Source organism: Mercurialis annua, linkage group LG1-X (assembly GCF_937616625.2).
Source record: "Mercurialis annua linkage group LG1-X, ddMerAnnu1.2, whole genome shotgun sequence".
Lineage (NCBI taxonomy): Eukaryota > Viridiplantae > Streptophyta > Magnoliopsida > Malpighiales > Euphorbiaceae > Mercurialis > Mercurialis annua.
Genome location: NC_065570.1, coordinates 61,027,636 through 61,050,626, shown reverse-complemented (window position 1 = coordinate 61,050,626; position 22,991 = coordinate 61,027,636). Strand labels below are relative to the sequence as shown.

General features: G+C 29.0%; 2 protein-coding genes across 2 annotated transcripts; both read left to right on the top strand.

Moving 5' to 3' along the window:
• The first annotated feature begins 15,017 nt into the window (after positions 1 to 15,017).
• On the top strand, positions 15,018 to 17,395 carry LOC126679997 (protein DUF642 L-GALACTONO-1,4-LACTONE-RESPONSIVE GENE 2-like). Its single transcript, XM_050375026.2, has 3 exons — positions 15,018 to 15,130; positions 15,867 to 16,364; positions 16,610 to 17,395. Exons 1-3 carry the CDS (start codon positions 15,055 to 15,057, stop codon positions 17,134 to 17,136), a joined length of 1,101 nt encoding a protein of 366 aa, XP_050230983.1. The 5' UTR covers positions 15,018 to 15,054; the 3' UTR covers positions 17,137 to 17,395.
• A 3,249-nt stretch (positions 17,396 to 20,644) lies between these two features.
• LOC126680023 (GTP-binding nuclear protein Ran1A) lies at positions 20,645 to 22,963 on the top strand. The gene is made up of 8 exons (XM_050375055.2): positions 20,645 to 20,792; positions 21,028 to 21,097; positions 21,246 to 21,302; positions 21,395 to 21,512; positions 21,906 to 21,995; positions 22,079 to 22,258; positions 22,348 to 22,425; positions 22,620 to 22,963. Exons 1-8 carry the CDS (start codon positions 20,790 to 20,792, stop codon positions 22,687 to 22,689), a joined length of 666 nt encoding a protein of 221 aa, XP_050231012.1. The 5' UTR covers positions 20,645 to 20,789; the 3' UTR covers positions 22,690 to 22,963.
• Positions 22,964 to 22,991: the final 28 nt, after the last annotated feature.

Here is a 22,991-nt window from a genome sequence, read left to right as displayed (position 1 = left end):
TGGCCACAATTGAAACCAAATAATTTATTTTTAGCCAAAATCGACAAAATTGAAAGGTCAGAACTTTTGTGAAACTTTTATAAAAAGTTTGGCCTTTTTACAGCATTTGGCCTAATTTCTAATTAGGCGGACTTAAATTAATTAATTAAAAACAACTTAATTATTGATAATTAAACCTAGTATCCCAGCCATAAAATCAAACAATTCAATTAAGACGATCCAATCAATCAAAATATGCTAGCAACACGAAGATCAGCATTAAACTTTTCAACCAGGTCAACAAAAAATGAGTTTTAGACTCATATCGGTACTTCTTAAGACCCGGTATATTCCAAATATTCATAAATTATCCTTTTCTTATTTATTTGTTGCATTTAAATTGTTCTTTTATAATACTCCGCATTCTTATGACATTTGTTTTGCACCGTGCACGTGTGATTTGTCGGAATCTCGAGTTAAAACGGTTATGTTTGAAGTAAAATATAGCGTTAATGTCATAAAAATTCACCAACTTTACACGTTTTCTCATTTTAATCACGTGGTTTAAATTTTCTCATTTTCATGCACGAACTATCACTTTTTCTCAAATTCGTGCATAGTGTTGAGGTGTCACGTCTCTATTGGTGTAATTTGATGAGGTGGATGTCTTTTACACCATTGAATAAGTGCCACCTCAGCACCGTGTATGAATTTGAGAAAAAGTGTTAGTTCGTGCATGAAAATGAGAAAATTTAAACAACGTAATTAAAATGAAAAAACGTGTAAAGTTCTTGATTTTTTTTGACATTAACCCTAAAATATATTGGGATTATAAATTTACATCCAAATAGAAATGGATATAGATATTTTAAGAAATTACGTAAAAGAAAGTAAGTTTGCTGACTGAATTAAGGAAGAAAAATATGTTTATATATGCGCCTACCTTTTATCTGGATAAACCAAAAAAGATGTATGGTCTAATGAGGCTACTATAAAATATTTACTCATGGATGGGACAAGCTCTTCTAGATCTGCAGGTTCACCAATCATTGATGGTTCGAGAACCTTTCTATCATACTATCTGTTTTTTCTAGTATATACAGCTGTACTATATAAAAATATAGTATTAAGCGACTTAATATAGATATAGATAAATCCCAACCCTTGAAACATACTACAGCCCCAGGTGGCGAAGATATCGAACCGGGGGGACCCCAAAAGTGGGTGTGCGACCATGTGGTCGGTGACAGGGTCTATAAATAGACCATGTACGTCTAGAGTTGGACATAATTTCATTTTCTTCGTCTCAAAACAAACCTTAAACCCTAAAATCAAGATTTAAATCCCATTTCTTCACCTAAACACCAAAATAATTTAAGTTTGATCATAAAATCATATTTGGCGATTGAGAATTGACAAACGGCTGGTAAAATCGTCAAAGTTATCGGTTCGTACGTCGAATTTTCGGAGTTTTCATTAAAACTCTTCGGCTAGGATCAACGAGAAGTTAATGTGATGTAAGTCTTAGTTAAAATTGGTGCTTATAGCTTGAATTGAGTTATGGTTAGTATTGAAATTGAATTGGTTGAATATTTGAGTACATAAATTGATGGAAATGATTGTTTTGGTTGTTGATAACATATTGAAGTGAGGACAAGATGGAGTTGATGGACGTCGGAACGCATCGTACACTAGAGGTGTGTGCGAACGCACAAGCAAAGGGTTTTGCGAATGCACAACAGCTTGTGCGAATGCACTTTGCCAGTTAGGGCAATGTGTGTGTCCACACAAGTAGATCGGGAATGCCTTAATTGAAACGTTTTAAAAAGGGAAATGTCATTAACGGATGGATAATTCTGAATACATCTACGGATTGATATAAATATGGCCTGATGATTTGAAAGTTACAAAGTTAATTTGGTATTGTTGGTTTAGAGCTCCGATGAATTAATCAATATTTATTAAATGATAACGTAATACGTTTGAAAGTTATTTACGATGAAAAGGATAAAAAGGATCGGCCTAGAAAGCATACGGCTTAGGCCGACAGGTTATGAATTGTAAAAAATATGTTTACAAAATAAAAATAAAAAATTAAATGTCGGACCTATAATTTACAAATTCGGTCGACGAGATTATGAAAAAGTGTTTTAAAACTTGAACTTGAATCGATAATCAATTAACTAGACGAGTTATGAAAATAATATATACTTTTGGAGATGCTTGTGTTACTTAATAACGTGGTTTGAGCCTGGTGTCAATTCTAGAATTAGGTTATTTCTGTTGTATGTTATTGACATATAAATTATGCATAGATTCGACGAGTTTAAGAGCCTCGGGATTGGAGCAACAACAACATTAATAAGAAAGTTTTGGGAAGTTAGCGAAACATTAATAACATGTTAATTTTCTTATTCTTTTTAACTTTGTTTTTTCTTTCAACTAGACTTTAAAAAAAAAGCACCTTAGGAGGGGGTAAATATAGATTGTTTAAGAAATTAATATTTATGTAAGAAAATATTATAGAAGTTTAGGGTTTTGAAACTTTACAAGAGATTTTAGAGTGGTTTGGTTTAAACACAAACCTATATCCACTATTCAATCAAAATTTGAGATTTACAATTCACTAAAAACTTGATTACAAGTTACAATAATGATGTTTAAAGCTTAACACCTAACTAATTGAGTTTTTACGAAAGCTAAACTCCCAACTTACAAAAGTGAATTTTGCAAGGCTAATCAAAAATTTATAATAAATAAAATCAGTAAATGATTTACCTAATTAGAAATAATCAATACAAATTGATGTACAATAAATATTTCTATAAGAAAGTTGATTTTACAATAGTTAATATTTCTAACTTTGAAAATTTTCAAATGTGTGTATTTATACTCATCATGGACCACTTCACTTTTCCCTTTGAAATGTAAAATTTGATATGCGGGAACACGCTAGTTCGCGCCGGCGAACTAAGTCTTGGATCTGAAACTTCAAACGACTACTGAAACGTGTCAGGTTTTTATTGGAGTATTTAAATATATGTCTGCCACAAACTCTAACGGTCAAGGGCTTCGCGCCCGTGACATCCAAGTTCACACACGCGAACAATCATGATTCTCATGAATAATTTCAATCTTGAATGATCGGAAGTTCGACTGTGAGTGTTGAAGTCCGCATTCACAAGCTACAAGTCACGCCCGCGAAGCTAGGTGCTAGCCCCTGTGAATATCTTGTTGTAACTCTTACAGTTTAAATTATAAATTTTTGATATAAGGGTCTAATAGATGCCTTAGATGTTTCACAATAATTTTATACATTTATAACATAATTAAAATACTTTGTTATTGATTGTTTAAGTTAAAATTAAAAAGATTTTAAATGACAAATTCCAACGTGAGTTACATGATACTGTAATAAAGTAGCTTAGAACATTGCAGAATGAGCTCGTACTTTGCATTCTCATGTCACACTCTTTTCAAGGATTATTCTCAAAATGCTTCTTCTGTTGTGTCCAACTGATTCTAATTTCTAGCTCTATTTATTGAGTTTTTTTTCTTCTAATGAGTATATGTTTATAAAAACGACTAATAGATTACTTTAAAAACTAATTAAAATATTGGAATATCATGACTATTATATATTTGATTTTTTAAATTTACATTTTTAGAAAAATGTATATTGAAACTTTAATTTTATTTATAAAATATTTTACATTCCATTTTGAAACTTTTGATTTAATTTTATGTTAATTTATTTATATACTTGGTTAAATTAGTAAGATTTTAAACTTATCATATAATTAAAAATACTAAACAGTAATAAAAAAATAAAATATTTGACTTAATTTATCATAAAAACAGAGAAATTAATCAAATTAATCTTATGTTAAAATTTAAGAGGCTAAATAGATTATTATTGACAAGTGAATCTCTCTTTCTCGAAATGTATTAGCAATATAATATTAAAAATTAAATTTGAGTGTGTAAATAATTATTATAAAAGTTGAAGTGTGTAAGCCACTAAAGCGTTAAAGTTTAGGAGAACATACATTTAGCCAATAACTATAATTTTGCAAATCTCTTTATTTTAATATAATAAATTTATTTATCTTTTAATTTTAAAATATAAATCACTTTCATATAGTATATTATATTTAATATGTTACTTTTAATTATAATTTATAAAAACATATTTATTTTTTGTATATTTATTTTTTGGTACATTATCCATAAAGTTTTCTGAATAGATCCCAATTAAGACGACATTTTTAACACATCTAAACTAATCCTCATTCGAGCTGTGTAGATCTCTAACAGAATACAAATTCAAATTTTAAATTTTAAATGGCTGCATATATTAGTACAGTTGGAAACCACAATCTCATTTAAGGCGGAAGAGCGTAGTATCAAACTCACTCGTGTTATGGGAGTTTTAATTTTTTTTTAGTCAAATCTCTATTATATTATAATTCTGAACTCTCAATAACTTTTAACACGGTTTTGACAAGTGACACGTTTTAAATCGGACATGTGGATTGAAACTCTCAAATATTCAAAACGTTAGCTTAAAAACGTTCCACCAAGTGACTATATACTCAATTATCTCATTTAAGTGCTTTTTTTCCTTCTTAATTAAGATTGCATTTAAGAATTTCTTTACTTGGCCTATTCTATTTAAGCCATGTGTATATATCATTTTTAACCCACTTGAACTTTTAATTAATTAACTAAACCAATTAATCTCTTATATACAAAGTAATTAATTTCCTTCCTTCTCCATCACTTTTCAGTCCATACGTCAGTTATGGAATGATTTTTCATCTTCCATTAATCAGTTACTAAAAAACTTTGATCATTTTTTAAACACTAATTATTATTAATTTAAAACTGGTATAAATAATTTTAAACACACACATAACAACAATGATATATATACTCATATCTCCTCCAACTCTAAAGTTATCAAATTTTCCCTCTTCTAAATAGCAGATAATATTTAACCCGAACTCTCGAAGCATGTAAGTACGGTAATTAATGTTCTTTATCGTTTTATCATATTAGGCCGGTCAATTGTGTTATTTTTATTTGATTTTAGGTGCCTTTTTTAGTGCTTGATGTATCCATTTTTTTTATTTACTTGTATGTCTTAGAGCTGTTTTTTTTATTTCGTTAAAAATTGAGATTGCAGTAATATTTGTGTTTTGTTCTATTTTTGTTCTCTAGATATTGATAATTATAGTAATGGCAATATATTAAAACTTAAGCTTTTGGGCTTTGTTTATGAACAATTCAGTTTCTACCAATTTTATTTGCATAAAATTATTTAGATTTGTGAATGGTAGAATGGTGGTTTGCATGATAAACAATAAGCAGTCTGAATATAGGATTAATGATTGTGATATCCCATCTGTAATCATACTTTCATTAAAAATAATTTATCTATACTATATATAAAAGCACGGATGGGGGAGGACAAGCAAATTTACTGAATAATCATTTTCAGTTTACTACTAAATAAAGGTTTTATAGTCATTAACTAATTAATTATTATTGTAATAAAAGTCCTAATTAGAATAGGTAGCTAAATTATCTCCAATTTAATTTTTAGTATGTAAAAAATAACTAAATTGTCTCCAAATTAATAGGAATAGCTATCTTTTAGTTTGATTGAACTACAAAACTAAAATATTGTATTTGGTCAATATATAATTATTTAAATTTCTATCTTATTATTTTTAAAGATATTATTAATAAAATTAAGTTAATTATTTAATTATGGTTATTATAAAACCAAAAGAAGAATAAAATCAGTATGGAAAAAAAATTAATAACCGAATATATTATATTTACTTTTACAAAAATTCTTAACTAATTTAATATTAATTATAAATAAAAATTGATATAATTATAATAAATTTACTAATATGTTCATTGACAAATTACGTTACGAGCCACGTGCATAGCACGTAATGCGAAACTAGTTAATTTAAATGTCTATATAATTCTAACACTCGAAGATGCTAGATGATTTGTCCATAAAAAATTCATTGTCTAATGTTGCAATATTTGAAGACTTTTAAATTTATTTTAATTCAGTTAAATTGTGTTAATCTCTCTAGGAGAGAATGAAAGATAACCACAATGAATTTTTGCCAATTTTGCATCCGTTGATTATTTCTTTTCATGTTACATTAACTTTTTATTTGATAACAATTTTTCTTACTACTAATTAATATTTACATTTATACGATTTCTATAATTCTAAATGTTATTAAATTTTAAATATTTTGTCATAATCAATGTTTATAAATTAAGAAATATAAAAAAATAAAAATTACAAAAAGTTATTTATCATGAAATTTGAATATTTTATTATATTGTTAATATTTATAACTTATGAAAGATTAAATATTTTAAAAATATTATAAATTAAAATTTATATTTATATTTATACAATTTTAAATATTTTATGGTAATGAAATTTGAATACTTTTGTTCGATGTTTATAAATTATGAAATTTTAAGAGTTTTTTGATATATTATTTATGTTTATAATTATATAAATATATTTTATAATTGTATTTTACATTTATTTAAGTAAACTCTAAATTAATAAAATTTCAAAAGTCATAAGAATTTTAAAAATATTAATATTATTTATAAGTTATTGAATTTGAAGCTCTTTTTAAAATATTTATTAATAAATTAAAGAAAAAAGTATTTCAAAATCAACCAATAGATTATATTTTAAATTGGTTTAATTATATTATATAAATGAATTAATTTAAAAGTGCATATATTATCAACAAATTTAACTATTATGTGAATAAGACTAAAAAAATTTAAAATTCTCTATATAATTAAAAAATTTGAATTAAAAAAATAATTATTTAAAAATTATAAAATTATTTAATTTTACCCGCGCAACGCGCGGGCATCGACCTAGTTAAAATTTTAATTACAGAACCTAGAAGGTAATGTTTGTGACTTTTAATTAGTACTTTAATATTGAGTAGAGATGTATATAAAGTATAAACCACAATAAATCATTGTCACTGATTGAGAAAGTATTATATAAGCGTGAAAGATCATCTATTACATTTACAACATGAAATGGAGAATTTTGGCGCTTTTTAAGAGGCTCAATATTAAAAAAAATATAATTAGTTTTACAGAACAAATAAAAAAAACTGAATATTTTGTGGTTAGGATTATTTGACATATAAATATTGTTTTTCGTTATATTGAAATTAATTGCTAAATGTTGCGAGCTCCCTAACCAGCAGACAAGAATGGAAACCTTTGAACCACCAAAATGGGGAATTCTAGAAAATCTACTAAGTAAATGATAAAGTAGAGAGAGCCAAAATTGGGTGCATAAGGGAGTAAATTAAGGAAGAAAAGAGGGGTGAAATTAGAGAGAAATCCAAAAAGATGATACAGATAGACATGAGCCCAAATTAATTAATAAATACTATAGAATGTTGAGGTTGGGTGCTCTGCTCCTGCGCACCGCATGAGAAAATGAGATGCGTAACTTCTCAAATCAAATCAGTCGATTTGATTCATGATAGAAATCGAATCTAATAGTCCAATACCGGATCCTGAGTCATACCAAAAAAAAAAATGCTTTATAACCCATTTTTTTAATCCAACTTTTTTAACCCACCTTATGTGGCAAGGTTTCATTCGTCCAATGCCCATCCAAAAATGTATATCTCAAAAAACAAAATTTAATCAATCTACTCATTGATTGTCACGTCAGGCGGTATAAAAAGGTAGATTAAAAGTTGGATTATATAGCATTGGGTAATTCTTACTTAGATCCGTTTCATAAAAAAATTACAGACCTATTTAATGAGATGCTAAGAAAATGAGAAGACAGAGAAAGTTAGGAAAAAAAAGAAAAATTTATATTAAATTTTCTAAAATTTTATTGGATAGGTTTATGAAAAAATTATGAAACAGGTCTAGGTTAGAATTTTCCATATGGCATTACTACCTGAGATCAGCCTAATCATCAATTGACTAAATTAACTGAATCTCTAATTTGCCAACCAAAATGAGTCCTTTGAGATTTGTCCAACTACAGACCGAGCCCACGAGGTTTGAAAAGAGACTTACTCTGATAAGTTGGCACGAATCGAATAAAATCTTGTCAAACTACAACTCTATCCATCTAAATGATATAATCTTATTGAAGACCAGTTGGAAAATCTTATTCGAATAACTACACTGTAATATAAGAATCTACTCCTATTCGAACTCTATTAAATTTATCCTAATTGTAACCCTGATTTAGCTAAAGAATGAGATAAACTATTTTCGGTTCTATAACAATGACATCGATAAAAATAAAGCTTAATTTTTTATAAAAAAACTCATCTTGCATTTTTTTTTCGTTTATAACCCGACCTTATAAAAACACATTTGTACCCAATTTTGAGTTTTTATGTTTCATCTCTACTCAAAAGCATTAAATTATACTCTTTTTATTTGAAAAAAAGTTTAAAACAATCCTTCATTTTTAACCTATATACTAATTAGATATTAATGTTATTAATAGTACAAAAATGCCATTTTCCTCAAAAAAATTAAAAATAATAATAATTTTTTTTAATTTTTAAAAATTATTTCAGGAACCGCCGCCGCTCCTTCTCCACGTTTGTTCCGGATTTTTTTTAATTTTTTTTTATTTATAAAATTAAAAAAATTAATTAATTATTTGGATGTATTTGATTATTTTTTAAGTTTAAGGATTTGTTTGTATTTCATAAAATAGATGAATTATGTTTTAAACTATTTTTCAAATGAAAAAAGTACAATTTAATGCTTTTAGGTAGAGATGAAACATAAAAACTTAAAATTGAGTACAAATGGTGTTTTTACGAGATCAAGGTGTAAATAAAGAAAAAATACAAGTTAGGGGTTTTTATGGAATTAAGTCTAAGGATAACTATCTTATCTTAATATCTGGGCTAATAATCACCCAAGGCCCCTGAACTTTAGGGGTATGGGCGCTAAACCCCTTAATGTTTAAAAACGAGCGCTAAACTCCCTAAATTTTGTGTCGGCGCTCACCATGGCCCTTTTGGACGAAAGTACCCCTTGCGCCGTCTTTTCTAGTCAAGTGACATTCTTAAAAAAAATATCTGACGGCACCACATCATCTGACACATCATCAAAAAATAAAATAAAAATTAAATACCCAAAATACCCCAACTCAATCCAACCAACTCAATTCAATCCAGCTCAATCTAACCAAAATTATTCGGCCAACCTATCAACCGCCAGCTTGACCACCCGACACCGCCGGACAATTTTCCGGTCATCTTCCCCAAGTTAACGGTGACCGGAAAATTTTCCGGTCATCAAAACGGGAACAGATCCGCCGGATCTGGCGGATCTGTTCCTTTAGAACAGATCTGATCTGTTCCTCAAGAACAGATCCATGTGGAAGAGGACCGGAAAATTTTCGGTCATCTTCAAATCGGAGAAGATGATCGGAAAATTTTCTGGCGGTAGTCGGGTGGGGGTGGTCCGGTCGGCTGTTGGGTTAATCTTTTGATTTAGATTAGACTGGGTTGATTTTTTTTTTGTCATTTTTTAAATTAAATTAGGGGTATTTTGGGTGTTTGAAATTTTTAAGATATTTTGTTGACGTGGCAGATGATGTGACAGTGTTAGATTTTTTTTTAAGAATGTCAGTTGACCAGAAAAGACGGCGCCAAGGGTATTTTGGTCATATTTGGAGTTTAGGGGATTTAGTGAGTACCGACACAAAACTTAGGGGGTTTGGCGCCCGTTTTTAAAAATCGTGGAGTTTAGCGCCCGTATCCCTAAAATTTAGGGGGCATCGGTGATTATTAACCTAATATCTGAATAATTAAAAGAATATAAAATAACTTACAATTATTAGTTAATGATAATAAATGATTCACTGATATTGTGTAAAATGAGCTTGAATTCTACTATCTCCAACTCCCATAGTTCATAATATACTATTATATTTTATTTTAAAATCTATTTCTATTATATTAATACTATTTTTTTAATAAAAATACTTTGCATACTATTTTTTCCTCCTGTCTTTCTCTATTTTTCTTTTTTTCTACTTCATCCGTCCCACAAAAATAGATCGTTTGTATAAATATAAAATTAAATAAATATATAATTAACTTTGTTAAAATTATTTTTTTCTATTCAACTTTTCAATTTTATCCTTTTATAATTTGTAGATATATAAATAGTATATTAATGACTAATTTATTTATTGGTGATCTTAAATTGGAATATGAGTCAATAATTCATTTGAGGATAACTAAATATATTTATTAATGTTATATAAGACTTTAAATTTTTAAATTTTTTTACCAACTATAAAAAGTGACCTATAATTTGTAACGCTAAAAATAAAAAAATGGCCTATTTTTGTGGAATAAAAGGAGTATTTCTTTCTCTTCCTCTTTTTTCTTCCGTCATTTCTCTTCCGAATTGTTGTTGTTACTCTGTTGTTCCGATGTTCCGCCTTTTTTACGTTTTTAATTTTAGCAGTTTTTTAACTCGTGGTGATTATTATAATTTATTTTCTTTTTCAAATTTAAAAAAATTACTCTATAATTTTTATGTTTTTTTTTCTCTTTCCTTCTCTACAAGTATTTCTTCGAAATCGTGGTTTTGAAAAAAAATCAATAAAATAATTTTTTGATAATGATTGTTGAATTTTATCTCGTTTGAAATAATTATTTCAGTTTCAGATTTAAAATGGCTTAACCGATCTTCAGGTCCATGTATTTTTTACTTTTTGTTTACTTTATAACTAGTTTACTTTACTTCTTTAGTTAGTTATTAGTATATTTTTCATCTTTTGTTTATTTAATCCCTCTACAATCAAATTTCACAATGATTTAATGCTCAAAGAGAGTAGATTAGGAATAAAGTAAAACAAAAATAAAATTTTAAAAAAGACTAAATAAATAATTTTTTTATTAGTATAAAAACTAAGTAAATAAAAATAAAAGTATAGGGACTACATAAATAAAAAATTGAAAAATACAGAGACTAATTTAAAAAGTGAAGTAGACCAAAAGTTAAGCAAATAAAAAACTGAAAAGTATAAAAATCTAAAAATAAATTATGCTATTTAAAATCTGATAAAAAATATTTTTTTTGTAAAAAATAGAGCTTTTAACTATTATAATATTATCATAATGATATTATAACATTATAATAAGGTTACAATATATAAATTTTGGAAAAAATTCTTTGCAGTGCAAGTAGAGTACCATTTTTAATTTTTCTTTTAACCTTCTTCAGAACTCATCCACATAATTATACATTCTACTAGTAGATTCTCTTTGAATATTATTATTAATTAGAAGGGTTTTTTTTATGGAAAATTAAAAAGATTAATTACATACAAAATCATTACCTTAACACATTTTTTTTATTTTAATTATGTTTTTTTTTAAAAAGTATCAAATAAAATTATCTTTTCATTTTTTTTAAATCTATCACCAATGAAAAAATTCGGTAGTTAATTTTAATTTTAATTATTTTTAATTTCATTGATTGGAAAGTTTAAATATAATAGTTTTAGATAGACTAATGGATGGAATTAATTAAAGTGATAGTAAAAACTTATATACACTATTTTTATAAGTTTAAGAGCCAAGTTATATCAAATTAAATTAAAAAAAATATTCTTTGCGGAAGAAGTTAAAAAATTATCTATACTTTTTAGTCAAGATAAACTAATAAAAGGATTGATGATGAATGATTTAAAATTAATTAGGACAAATCTTGTTTTTAAAAGGCCGAAGATATAAAAAAAACCCTCAACTTATTCAGAAAATACAAGAAAATCCTTAAAAAAAATTTGGTCCAAAATGACCTCTCAATTTTTTTTGAGCAAAAAACTCCTCCCGTCCAAAATCTCTGTTAAATGATGACGTGGCACATATGGAAAAAGTTCGAAAACAGCTTTAATGTTTGAAAAACTTACCAAATTTATACTTATAATTTTTTTTAACACATTTCACCATCTTTTTCTTTTAAATATCTATAATTAAATAAAATTATTAGTTAAAACCACTTGAAATTCAATTAAACCAATTGAAATCTAATTAAACACTTTAAAACACAATTAAAACAAATAGAAATCTAATTAAATACATTGAAACTTAATTAAACACTACAAAACACAATTAAAACAAATAAAAAGCTAATTAAACACATCGAAATCCATTTAAAATCTTACCGGAAAAAATTAATTTTTTTTAATCTTCTTTGAGAGGATGAACAGTGTTCATCCTCATCCTCTGAGGATGAACGACCTGTTCATCCTCTTTTGAGGATGAACACTGATCATCCTCTCAAAGAGGATTGAAAAAAAAAAATTGAATGGGACGGTTGCGGCGGGTTACGGCGGCGGATTCGGTAGTCGGCGGCTATTTTAAAATTAATTTATTTTTTTTCAATTAAGTTTCATTAGTATTTTATTAGAATTAATTAGGATGAAAATTAATTAGATTTTTTTTAGAGGTTTTTAAGAGAAGAAAAGGGTGAAAATGATTAAAAAAAGTTCATAAGTATAGAATTGGTAAGTCTTTTAAACATTAAGGATGTTTTTAAACTTTTTTCTTATGTGCCATGTCATCATTTAACGGAGATTTTGGACGGAAGGGGTTTTTTGTTCGAAAAAAGAAATTAAGGGGTCGTTTTGGACAAAAAAAGTTTAAGGGCTGTTTTATATTTTCTGAATAAGTTGAGGGGTTATTTTTACCTTTGGCCTTAAAAAAAAAAGGTTAGAATTGTGGAGGTGACCGCTGAGCAGCATCTGCAGGCGAGTGACGAATATATGGTGGGAAAGTGTGAAGAGGCAAAGGTGGAGCAGATGATGTGAGAGTGCGGTGTCCAATAGCCATGCATAGTCCTGCAACCACCTTAAGTTTGGGAAAACCCATGTGACTTTCAACTCCCTTTGTCTTCGACCCAATTCTACTTTTCTTTTTCTTTTTTTCATATTTCTACCGCTATAGAATATATACATTTCCATCCCGTTTATAAATATAAATTAAAAAATATTATATTATATTATTATTGTTTTTCAATTTACCCTATTAATATTGTTTTGTAAAATGTATTTAAAATTATTATATTTTAATTTAAAAATAAGAAATATAAAAAAAATTAATATAAATTGATTAAAAAAAAGTCGACATAGACAAATTAAATAGACTGCAAAAATAAAATATGCCCTATTTTAAACGAAACAGAAAAATGTTAAGTTGTCTGCTTTTTTTTAATTTATATATTTTATTTTTAAATTATTAGTCTGTCAGTATTAGAGAAAAACAAATTCACCATAACTTTACTTTTAAAACTTCCACGATATCCATTAACCTCTTCTCTCTCTTTTCTCTCTCAAATATAAAATTGTAGCCGTCAATTCTTTTATTTTTTATTTTGTTTTGGCTGCCGTCAATAATTTATTTTTACCATTGGAAGTAGCCATTTCTTTTTTTTATTATTTTAGAATAAAATAAATAGTCAACTTATTTTCACCTTTTTTATTTTTATTGATAAATCTATCGACGAGGTGCATCAATTTCAATATATATACAAATCAATAATCGAAAATAGATCAAGACCTTTCAAAAATGAAGATGAAATCGCTTATAATTTTTTTTAATATTATTATTACAGCAATTGTCTTTTTTTACGAAAATTTTGTTGTTCTTTTTATAATATGACATCTACATAAATTAACAAACTATAATAATAAATTTAATATTTACTTAACAAAATAATTGAAAATTCACTCCAAAACCACTTCAATGAAATATTAATGTGAACAATATTTTAAAATTACTTTTAATTTTATAAAATTAACTTATTCTAAAAATCAGTGAAGTATTTATTTAATAAACTTTTAAAAATAAATAAATTACAAATATTTAAATTATAAATTATAAAATTTTGATATTAGACTTAAATAAATAAATAATAATAATAGATAAAAATATATTAAATAAAATTTAGAAAAATAAATAATAGTATTTTCCAATATATTCGTTTTAGCCTTTGAATTTGGACTAAAAAAAATCAAATATGCTCAAATTGGTGACATTGGATAAAAATATTTTCACCGTTTTGGACAAAACACTCTCAAATTAGACATTTTGACTTTAACATTTCAGCTCTATTGTCTGCCATCTCCAATTAACTGAAGGAATAAAATAAATCAAATTACCTAATATACGAATATCTTTGTTCAAAGATCATAAGCTCGTACTTAATCTATATTTTTTTTGCCAATTTCAGAGGGCGGGATTAAATTTTATCGTATAACTGTTCATAAAATTTTGACAAGCTTTGATTGTAACCTAGTTAACTTCTATTCCGGTTTTTTTTTTTCTAAAAAGATCAATGATCTTTTTATAATTTTATATAACTATATTGCTCTCTGTAATTTTTTTATCATACATCATAATATGATAGACAACCATATTATGTCGGAACAATTCATTTTCAGATCTCAAAATTATACTTGTTTTCTTCATTCGGTCCTTAAATTAATTCTTATCCTTATATGATCTTTCAATTTAGCGAAAAATTATTTTCAAGTCCCTGAAAAATAAAAACGACATTATTTATTATTTTTAAAAATGCAATTTGTAAAAAGCGTCGATTTTGTCAGTCAATGACTCGAAAATGATTTATTGCTAAATTGAAGGATCAGATAAGAAAAGAAATAGTTTAAGGAGCGGGTGAAAAAATAGATATAATTTAAGGACCTGAAAATGGGTTATTTCTATAATGTTTTAATAGAAAATAAGTTTATTAATATCAAATTTTATCATTATAATATTTTTTAGTTACAAATAATAATAATAAAAAAGTATTAGGTGAGAGAATAATTAGGGCATTTGGTAGAAATTGCAAAATGAAGATATGAATGTCAAATTGGAAATTTGATGAAAAGGCAATGGCATATTAGAAAGAGGACATGCATATAAGCCTAAGCTATCCCAACTATGCTGTATTCTCTCTCGTAGTAATTCCTCAAAAATCATGACTGCACCTTTCTTCTTGTCGGTGCTACTCCTACTGTTCGCAACCTCCCCGCTCTCCTTATCCATTCGGGACGGTAAGCTTTTAAACTCTTCATTCTCACTTCATCAAACCCACCTCAACACACTGCTTCTTCTTCTTCTAAGTTAGTGTTAGCATTAGCATTATCGGCTTATAAGTTAAAATTCTTTGTTTTACTACCTACTCTTACCATTTTGTAAGCAAGCACCGGTACTTTTTCTTCTATCATCAGAAAGGGAGAGAACGAGACTATTCTGTCTAATTAATGCAAATAAACTCACAAAATTTACTGTGCTTTATGATCACACCATTATTTCTAGTTTTATTATATCCATGTATACATCTTCTTGGCCTTAACTTGTAGCTGACAGTAAGGTGAATTAGAGGGAAATTTTGATAGAGTTTTAGGTGGTCATATTCATATGAGAAGGACTCGTAAATTAAGAGAATAGAGGTAGATATGTACTAAATAAATATCAGTGTCATATAAAAACCAATTGTGCAATTGCAGGTTGAGCTAGGCATCATCAGTAGCTCACATGATATTCAATTTCTGTATGAACATTCATTTATTAGTACCAAAGAAATGATACCTTACCATAAATAGCAGAATATCAATATGGTCACTATAACAAAATTTCTGATTTTTCCTTTCTATTTTTGGCCTATTTCCCCTGTTTTATTAATAAATAATGCCTAGTACAACACCTCTGTTTCTCGACGAGTCATTTTCTATTAGTACAGTTCAATTAATTATTAAATATTGAAATTTGAACATTTTGTTAGTGCAGGATTAGTTAAAAATGGAGACTTCGAGCTCGGTCCTAAGCCCTCGGATCTGAAAGGAACAGAGGTGATAGGCAAGAATGCGCTACCGGAATGGGAGACATCCGGGTTCGTAGAGTACATAAAATCTGGGCAAAAACAGGGTGACATGTTACTTGTAGTCCCCGAAGGAGCCTACGCAGTTAGGCTCGGGAATGAAGCGTCCATTAAACAAGAAATGCGAGTGATCAAAGGAATGTACTACTCGATAACGTTTAGTGCAGCTAGAACTTGTGCACAAGAAGAGAAGTTGAATATTTCGGTATCGCCCGATTGGGGCGTTCTGCCGATGCAGACATTGTATAGTAGTAGTGGATGGGATTCATATGCTTGGGCATTTCAAGCTGAATCTCAACATGTGGATCTTGTTATTCATAATCCTGGAGTTGAAGAAGATCCTGCTTGTGGACCTCTTATCGACTCCGTTGCAATTCGAGCTCTTTACCCTCCGAGACCAACCAACAGTGAGTGCTGCATTTTTAGCAATTATAACCAGACCATTTTATTTAATGGACCATGTGCACCGCCTAAACCTGATCATGGATTGGGTTTAGGCGGATTCAGTCTGGGCGTAACCGGACTTGGGAAGGTTTCGACCGGAAATGAAACATGAGACGAGACAACTAATTTACAATCTAACATAGCTAATCACAACTCCAGCCATATTTGATAGTTGTAATTATAATTATGTTGTGCTATGTTGGTGCAGAGAACATATTGAAAAACGGTGGATTTGAAGAAGGTCCATATGTATTTCCCAACACATCATGGGGTGTACTAATCCCACCAAACATCGAAGACGATCACTCTCCTCTACCCGGCTGGATGGTAGAATCTCTCAAAGCCGTCAAATACATAGATTCCGATCATTTCTCCGTACCTCAAGCTAGACGAGCAGTTGAATTAGTAGCCGGAAAAGAAAGCGCCATTGTGCAAGTAGCACGTACAGTTATAGGCAAATCATACACCCTTTCGTTCGCAGTAGGCGATGCTAGTAACTCGTGCGAAGGCTCGATGGTGGTCGAGGCTTTCGCCGGAAAAGAAACCTTAAAAGTTCCGTACGTGTCCAAGGGCAAAGGCGGATTTAAGCGGGCAGTGCTTAGATTTGTTGCTGCTACTAATAGAACAAGGATTTTGTTCTATAGCACATTTTACACTATGAGGAGTGATGATTTTTCTTCTCTTTGCGGACCTGTTATTGATGATGTGAAGCTCTTAAGTGTTCGTAAACCTTGAAGAATTATCCATGGATTTGAAGCTATAAGGTGATGCTATTTGCAAATGCAAGAATCAGAAGAAAAAATTATATATACTAAGAGTTTATTTTTGGTATACAAGCAGGGACATAAGGGAGGGTTTTTAATTATTATGTGTGGGTTCTTTTTATTAATTATATTTTAAAATAAGAAAATAGTATATAAATATATTATAATAGTATGGAGGTTTTTATCTTGTCTTCTTGTCAATTTTAATAAATTGTTCAATCTTTTTTACAGATACTTTTTCTTTGAGGGGGTGGTTTTTCTTTCTAAAGTTCTATGAAACTAATGCCTATATAATATTGAATAGAATTTTATTAATTAGATATCAATTTTAAAAATAACTGTAGCCGTAGCGATAAATTGATTATATATTTAAATTAATTGATCAAAGTTTTGGTAGAAAAATTAATTATACTATTCACTGCTTATAAATTTAAGAGTTAAACTGATATCTTTTCGGGTTAAAACAAATAAACAAATTAAAGGTCGTTGTGACATTTGTGAAAGCTTTAGAGAACAAACAAACCCATACGAGTGTCCAATATTATTCATTACAAACACATTATAATAGTTTCTATTTTATCATAACATGAACCGATGGTTCTTTGGCAATATGAGTAAAATACCAAAAAGAAGAATGCGATATTGCATTTAATATTTACTGCAATATTCAAATAAAATTTTAATATAAGTTGGAATCATGGATTATTTTTAAAAATATGAATCTTAATATTTCATAAATTGTGGACTTCGCTCAAAAATATTTTTGATGAAACCGATAACACAACACATCGTAAAAATTAACCAGACTTTTGTCAATTTAATTATTTTCTCATTTGATTACTTTATAAGAGTTTAAATACAACTTTATTTTCGAATTTTTGTAATTTTTATACTCCTTTCGTCTTATAGATATATAATTTATTTAACACATTTTAATTTGCACATGAATTAAATAAATATTTGATGTTGTATACTTCTTTTAATAATATTCCTACTATAACATTAAACTTATTTATCCTTATGGACGGCTAAAAGTTGCAAAGAGATGGCTTCTTGGTTCAAGTGTGGAAGCATAGAACTCCTCCTAAACTTCAATTTTTTGTGTGGTTTTTGCATAGAGGTCGTATCCCATCTAGAGAATTTTTGGTTCATTGTCGGGTGCTTTTTGAGGAGCAAATTTTCTACAGCTCTTGTGCAAAAATAGAATCTGCAAATCACATAATCATGTTTTGCCTTTTTACTTGGCAGTTTTGGACATATTTCCTTTGTAATATTGGTGTCTCAGCTTGGTCAATGACGGGAGATGTATCGAGTTTTTACTTCCAATGGATGGATTTGGCAAATCCAAATTACAAAAAGCTTTGGACAACTATTTGGTTTTTTAGTTTATGAAAGATTTGAAAGGGTAGAAACAAGAAAATTTTCCGCAACGAAGCAACGTTTTACAAGGATTGATTTTCCATTATATAAATAAGGGTGTGATTCATTATAGATATCACAACTCTTCTTTTGTTTATAGTGGTAACGATGTATTTCGATACCTAGATTTCTTTTCGAGATACTAGTGTTTTTTTCTTTTACCTATCACATCTTGTGGTAGTGCTAGTATAATTACCATTTAACAAAAAAACGTTAAACTTATTTTAATTAGTAAATTTTAATTGACCGGAATTAAAAAATCTATTGGAATTGTCAGTATTAATCAAAATTGTTAATAGCTTTAACCATAAAAATAAATAAAAATATTTTTTCCAAAAACTTAAATAAATACATTTAAAGTATAACTAAAATTGTCTATTTCGTTGTGGCATTCTCCGATTCTGATTTGTTCACCTTCACCCATCAACAGCAACAATTTCTTCAAAATTTCCAATAGTTGCTTCCTCTTCAAAAACAATAGCATCTAGAAATCTTATGGAAATCTTTAAAAAATAATTTATCTACAAATCTTCTAAAATAATTCACCCAATTAGTTAACTGATTAGTATCATCAAACACAATGTGATCTACAGCATTAGATCTAACATTAAAGCGATCAATTAGATTACAAAATAAAAAAAATTGAAAGAAGCAAAAATCAGAATGGAATCAAAGAAATTAGATCTAACATTAAAGAGATTGATTCTGATTATTTCGATTTTGAAATTCAAACTGAGCCCATCAATCAACGAACAAAATCCAACGATACCCTAATCATAATTGCAAAATTAACGATAAAAATTAAGCTTACACAACCTTGATTCGGTGGCTTGAGTGACGCAGAAACCCCATGATTCTACCAAATCAACCTTCACAACTCTTGACTTGGGCTGCTGTTCTTGGATCTCCATTTCTCTTGAATTTGCAATAATAAGAGTCAATTTAGTAGATTAGCTGAAATATGAATGGGTTTACATAGTTGGTCGAGAGATCGGAACTGGAGATCAAATCCGCGAATCAACCGTCGTCCTTTTCAGCTTCACGAATCACAATCTTCTTTACTCTCTGCTGCATGATTTTGAGTTGGAGTTGAAGAAATTAGATTATGAAGGAATTAGAGGAGTAATTGGTATTTGTCTAAAAGTAAAAGTATAAAAATAAAAAAAAAAAAGAACAAATCATATGTTTTAAAAGGGAAAGATAGCAGCGTAATTGTGGTATTACGTTTACAAATTGTAGTATTATTTGTAAAAAAGTCTAAAAAAATTTCTATACTTTAGGACAGCTTAAAATAAAAACACTATTTTGTATTTATGAAAAGAAGTACTCCCCCCGTCCCACTTTAATTGATAAAATAACTAAATTATAATAACCAATACAAACTAATAAATAACATAGAGAGTTACTTGTATACCCTTCTATTGATAATAGAGCTAATTAATGCTATTAGTATATTAGTCAAATTTTCATTAAATATTCACCATTTTTTCATAAAAGACATGACTTTAAATGAGGGTAAAAATATAAAATTAAAGAAAAAAAATTATAATTATGTTAGTTTTGTCGATTAAAATAAGACACCAAAAACTTCATATTTTATCAATTAGAGTGGGACGGAGGGAGTATTAGATAAGTATTATTTCCATGATGAACTCAAAACATCAGTATCTATGGTCTCAAAAAATAGTCTATGCTTTGATAATCCAAAACCCATGAACATTATTTGGATCCATTGAAAGAGCCTGTTAACAGCCCAATACGCTTTTACAAATAGGCCCAGTCCATTTAAAATTCAAAAACGTAACTAAAATTTAATAAATCTGGAATGTCGTTGAACTAACGCGAACCGCACGTGGGTGAGATTGATTCCGCTTGGAATAGCTTTCTAATCCAACGGTCGAAACAGCTGCGTCAGGTCTAAGCCACTTGAGAAGTTTGAATAACATCAAAATCGATCCCCTGCACCGCAACAAACTTTCAAACAAATCAGTACCGTTCAATCCATCCAATCACCAATAAAAAACAATTAGTTACAATAAAGTCCGTGTTCCGCATCACACCAGATTTAAAATTGAAAAAAATTAGGGTCTGGTTAAACCTCCTCTTTATAAACCCTCATTTACAAGGTTCAAGTCTCTCTCACTTTGCTCCTTGCGTAAAATTCATTCAAATCCGCATTTTAAATTCTCTGAAATCGCCACAAAAATGGTAATTTTCTCTCCTTTGGTGGCTTCTCGGTGCGATCGCACTTTTATTTGGTTTTCTTGATCGCAATTTATAGATTTAAACTAGGGTTTTTAGCTGATTTTTTCTTCGATCCAGTTATGTGCTGATGTTTGGAGGAAATTCATTTATTACTATTGTTATGGTTAGATTAGGGTTTTTTTTTTAGTATTCGTTTATTTGATTAAGTCGATTTCGTGGTGGTTGTTTTCAATTATAGGCGCTACCAAATCAGCAGACAGTTGATTATCCGAGTTTCAAACTCGTTATTGTTGGTGATGGTGGTACAGGTGATTTTCTTTTATTTTTTTGTTATAATTGTTTTTAGTGATGATTATGATGTTTTTGAATCTGAGGAATTTTATTTATAATTTTTTGACGTTTTAAGATTGTTTATATGTTTTTGGTAGGATTTATATCTGACTTATTTTTTTGTAGGAAAAACTACCTTCGTGAAAAGGCATCTTACTGGCGAGTTTGAGAAGAAATATGAGCGTAAGAACTGCCTCTTGAATTTTTATTTCATCCGGACATTTTGTGTTTGTTGGTGCATTTTTGAACTGATGCTGTCTGTGTTTTGGTTGCAGCAACTATTGGTGTGGAAGTTCATCCTTTGGATTTTTTCACTAACTGTGGCAAAATCAGATTCTACTGCTGGGACACTGCTGGACAAGAGAAGTTTGGTGGGCTTAGAGATGGATACTAGTGAGTTATTCAATTGGAGTATCTTATTTGCTTAATTTTGTTTATGTTACTTATTAATCTAGTATCCTGGTTTATGTTCTATTACAGTTGAAAAAGATTCTCATATCTTGAGTTGTTATGTTACATTTTATACATGGGATCCCTAACCTTTTCATATTAGAAATTGGGCGTAAATCCACACTTCAATTTTACACAGTTTGATTAATACTGCATGGGTGTTCACATACCCTCTTGCGGGGCTTCATTTACCCATTTGCATCTGATTATTTCCTCATTAGTTATTATTGCTAAAGCTTTCAATCTTGTTTTCAATCCCTTCATCTTTGAATTTATTGGTTTGCCTTTTTTTGTTAGCTTCTTAAAATGACTTGACAAAATTCATCTATCTTGCAGTATTCATGGGCAATGTGCTATTATCATGTTTGATGTTACTGCTCGGTTGACTTATAAGAATGTTCCTACATGGCATAGGGATCTCTGTCGGTATGTCACTGTTGTTTTCTTAAGTATATAAATTATTATAAGTAGTATTGTGATTCATTAGTTTCATTGTTGCATTGTTTCAGAGTCTGTGAAAATATTCCTATCGTACTTTGCGGAAACAAGGTTGATGTGAAAAACAGGCAAGTGAAGGCAAAACAGGTTACCTTCCATCGCAAGAAGAATTTGCAATACTATGAGATTTCAGCCAAGAGCAACTACAATTTTGAGAAGCCTTTTCTGTATCTAGCAAGAAAACTTGCTGGGTAGGTATCTTTTATTACTGGTTTTCCTTTTCAATCTTAATTGTACCTGATGAATATGGTTGACAATGTTTGTATTTATTTTATTGTAGCGATCCTAATCTGCATTTTGTCGAGTCCCCAGCCCTTGCACCCCCAGAAGTTCAAATCGACTTGGCCGCACAGCAACTGTAAGTATTTTTTATCACATGTCTTTAAGTGAATGTCACTTGTATGTGTATCTAGTTTCTTTCTTATGGATGTACCATTCCTTGGAAGCTCAAATTGCAAATTCCAGATTTGGTTTTTTGTCCATGTATTTGTGAGTGAGCAAAGATGAGTTGTGCACCGTCACTGGTAATAACATTGATGGTTACTTGTACAGGCACGAAGCTGAGCTTGCTCAAGCAGCCGCTCAACCTCTTCCAGATGATGATGATGATGCTTTTGAGTGAAAAAAGCAGAGGTCTGACAATGAGATTGGTGGAAGGAAGAAGAATTATTTCTATGGGTTTTGAGGATGTGATTTTGTGTCCTTGGACATGTAAAAGTATAGACTGAATTGTTTCTGGGTTATACTGTTGCCCATTTGTCTCTGAGATTTATATTTGATCATTTTGTGCGGGTTTTCTTTTTGCTGTGTTTATTCTTCCTTATCAAGAGTTTTCATGTTACTCAAAATCTTTAGGATGTTATTGTAGTAATCCATATCTTCTATATTTCGGATGATTGCCAGGATTGTGGTTTGCCCGTGTTG